Source organism: Ailuropoda melanoleuca, chromosome 12 (assembly GCF_002007445.2).
Source record: "Ailuropoda melanoleuca isolate Jingjing chromosome 12, ASM200744v2, whole genome shotgun sequence".
In the NCBI taxonomy this organism is placed as follows: Eukaryota; Metazoa; Chordata; class Mammalia; order Carnivora; family Ursidae; genus Ailuropoda; species Ailuropoda melanoleuca.
This window is the reverse complement of record NC_048229.1, coordinates 32,152,808-32,154,128: the sequence shown is the minus strand read 5'-3', so window position 1 is coordinate 32,154,128 and position 1,321 is coordinate 32,152,808. Positions and strand designations below refer to the sequence as shown.

Sequence of the window (1,321 nt, the reverse complement as noted above, 5' to 3'; positions counted from 1 at the left end):
CGCAGCCCCCTCCCGGGCGGGAAGTCCCACCTGCCGTCTACCCCGCCCCCAGCACTCACCCGCCGCTCGTACAGCGCGTTGAGGTCGTCCGCCATCCGCCGCAGCTGGGCCCCGATCTCCCGGGCCCACTGCTCCTCCTCCCCCCGGACTCCCGGGGCTGCCTGGGTGGGGCCTCCCGCCAGGGCCCCCGGGGCACTGGGCACCGGCGATTCCAGGTGCTGCTCTGCCGGCGAGAGTGAGGGCTGAGGACCTGGGAAAAGCCGGGGGGGAGGGGGCGCGTGGTCAGCACCCACCACCCCTGCAGGCCCTGAGGTGGCCCCAAGGGACCAATTAGCCATGGCCCGCTTCTCCCTTTTCCAGCCTCCCGGTTTCCTTTCTGCTCCCCGCCTCATTTCTAGCCACTCCGTTTCTCCGCTCCTAAAGCCAGATTTCTCAGCTTCTGCTCGCCAGGCACCAGAAAGCAAGAAGAGGTCCTGGGGAGGCCTCTCTGGGGGTTACCTGCCTGGCCAGCTACCACCCCACTACCCGTGTTAGTCTGGACGTCCTCCCTCTTATCCTACCCACTATTCCAAAACGGGACCAAATTTTGCCGGCTCCATTTAACAGATGGGGAAACTGAGGCCCGCCCTAAGAAGTGGCCCAAGGTCACATAGGGATACGGCGACTGACTACACCCAGTCACAAGCCTCAGGTCTCCGGCCCTCCGGAGTCCAACCACAGTGAAGCCACACCCCCGGATGTGGCAGGGGCACGGAGACCAGAAGGCCAGACTGGCTGCCTCCGAGCGAGCCCGGGCCTGGGGGGCTGGGATTCGGGAGATGCCTTCCTGCCCCACCCCCTTCTGAGCCGCCCCGCAGTCTGTGCTTCCCTCCAGTCACACCGGGTCCTGGTGAGAGGGATTCTAACGCCTAAAATCGGGGCCTCAGTTTCCACACCTGTGCCTGTGGTCTTGAAATCGGGTCCCCTCTTGCCCCGCTTCCAGGGAACCCAGCCGGGGAAGTTTTCTCTCCCCTGACCTCCCTGGGCTCCAGGGACAGGGTGAGGGGTTGGGGTGGAGAGGGAAAGCAGGGAAATCTTCCCTGCCACAGAGCGTGCTCGCTGGGATGGGGCTAGCAGGGCACCACAGGGTTAACAGCCCATCCGGCAGGGGACCTTTAACCCTTCCCTCCCCAAGACTCATTTTCCCACTCTCGCCTCCCCCACCCCCACTTTCCCCACACAATGGCCCCTCCCCCCTCCTTCCTCCTCCCGGACTGCGGAGAGGGGCGGCCCTGGCCAGAGATGCAGATAAAGGCGAAAGCACTGCCCCCCCCCCGCCCCC

At 65.5% G+C, this 1,321-nt stretch overlaps 2 protein-coding genes across 2 annotated transcripts in view; both read right to left on the bottom strand.

Moving 5' to 3' along the window:
• Nucleotides 1-698, bottom strand: part of LOC100474559 (bcl-2-binding component 3, isoforms 1/2) — a 3,915-nt gene extending 3,217 nt beyond the window's left edge. Inside the window, exon 1 of the mRNA XM_034638575.1 lies at nucleotides 60-698. Coding sequence (XP_034494466.1) covers nucleotides 60-392 — 333 coding nt within the window. The 5' untranslated portion in view covers nucleotides 393-698. The remainder of the gene's footprint in view (nucleotides 1-59) is intronic.
• A 176-nt stretch (nucleotides 699-874) lies between these two features.
• The window catches only part of LOC117795236 (bcl-2-binding component 3-like), a 6,255-nt gene continuing 5,808 nt past the window's right edge, over nucleotides 875-1,321 (bottom strand). The window contains exon 3 of the mRNA XM_034638990.1: nucleotides 875-886. Coding sequence (XP_034494881.1) covers nucleotides 875-886 — 12 coding nt within the window. The remainder of the gene's footprint in view (nucleotides 887-1,321) is intronic.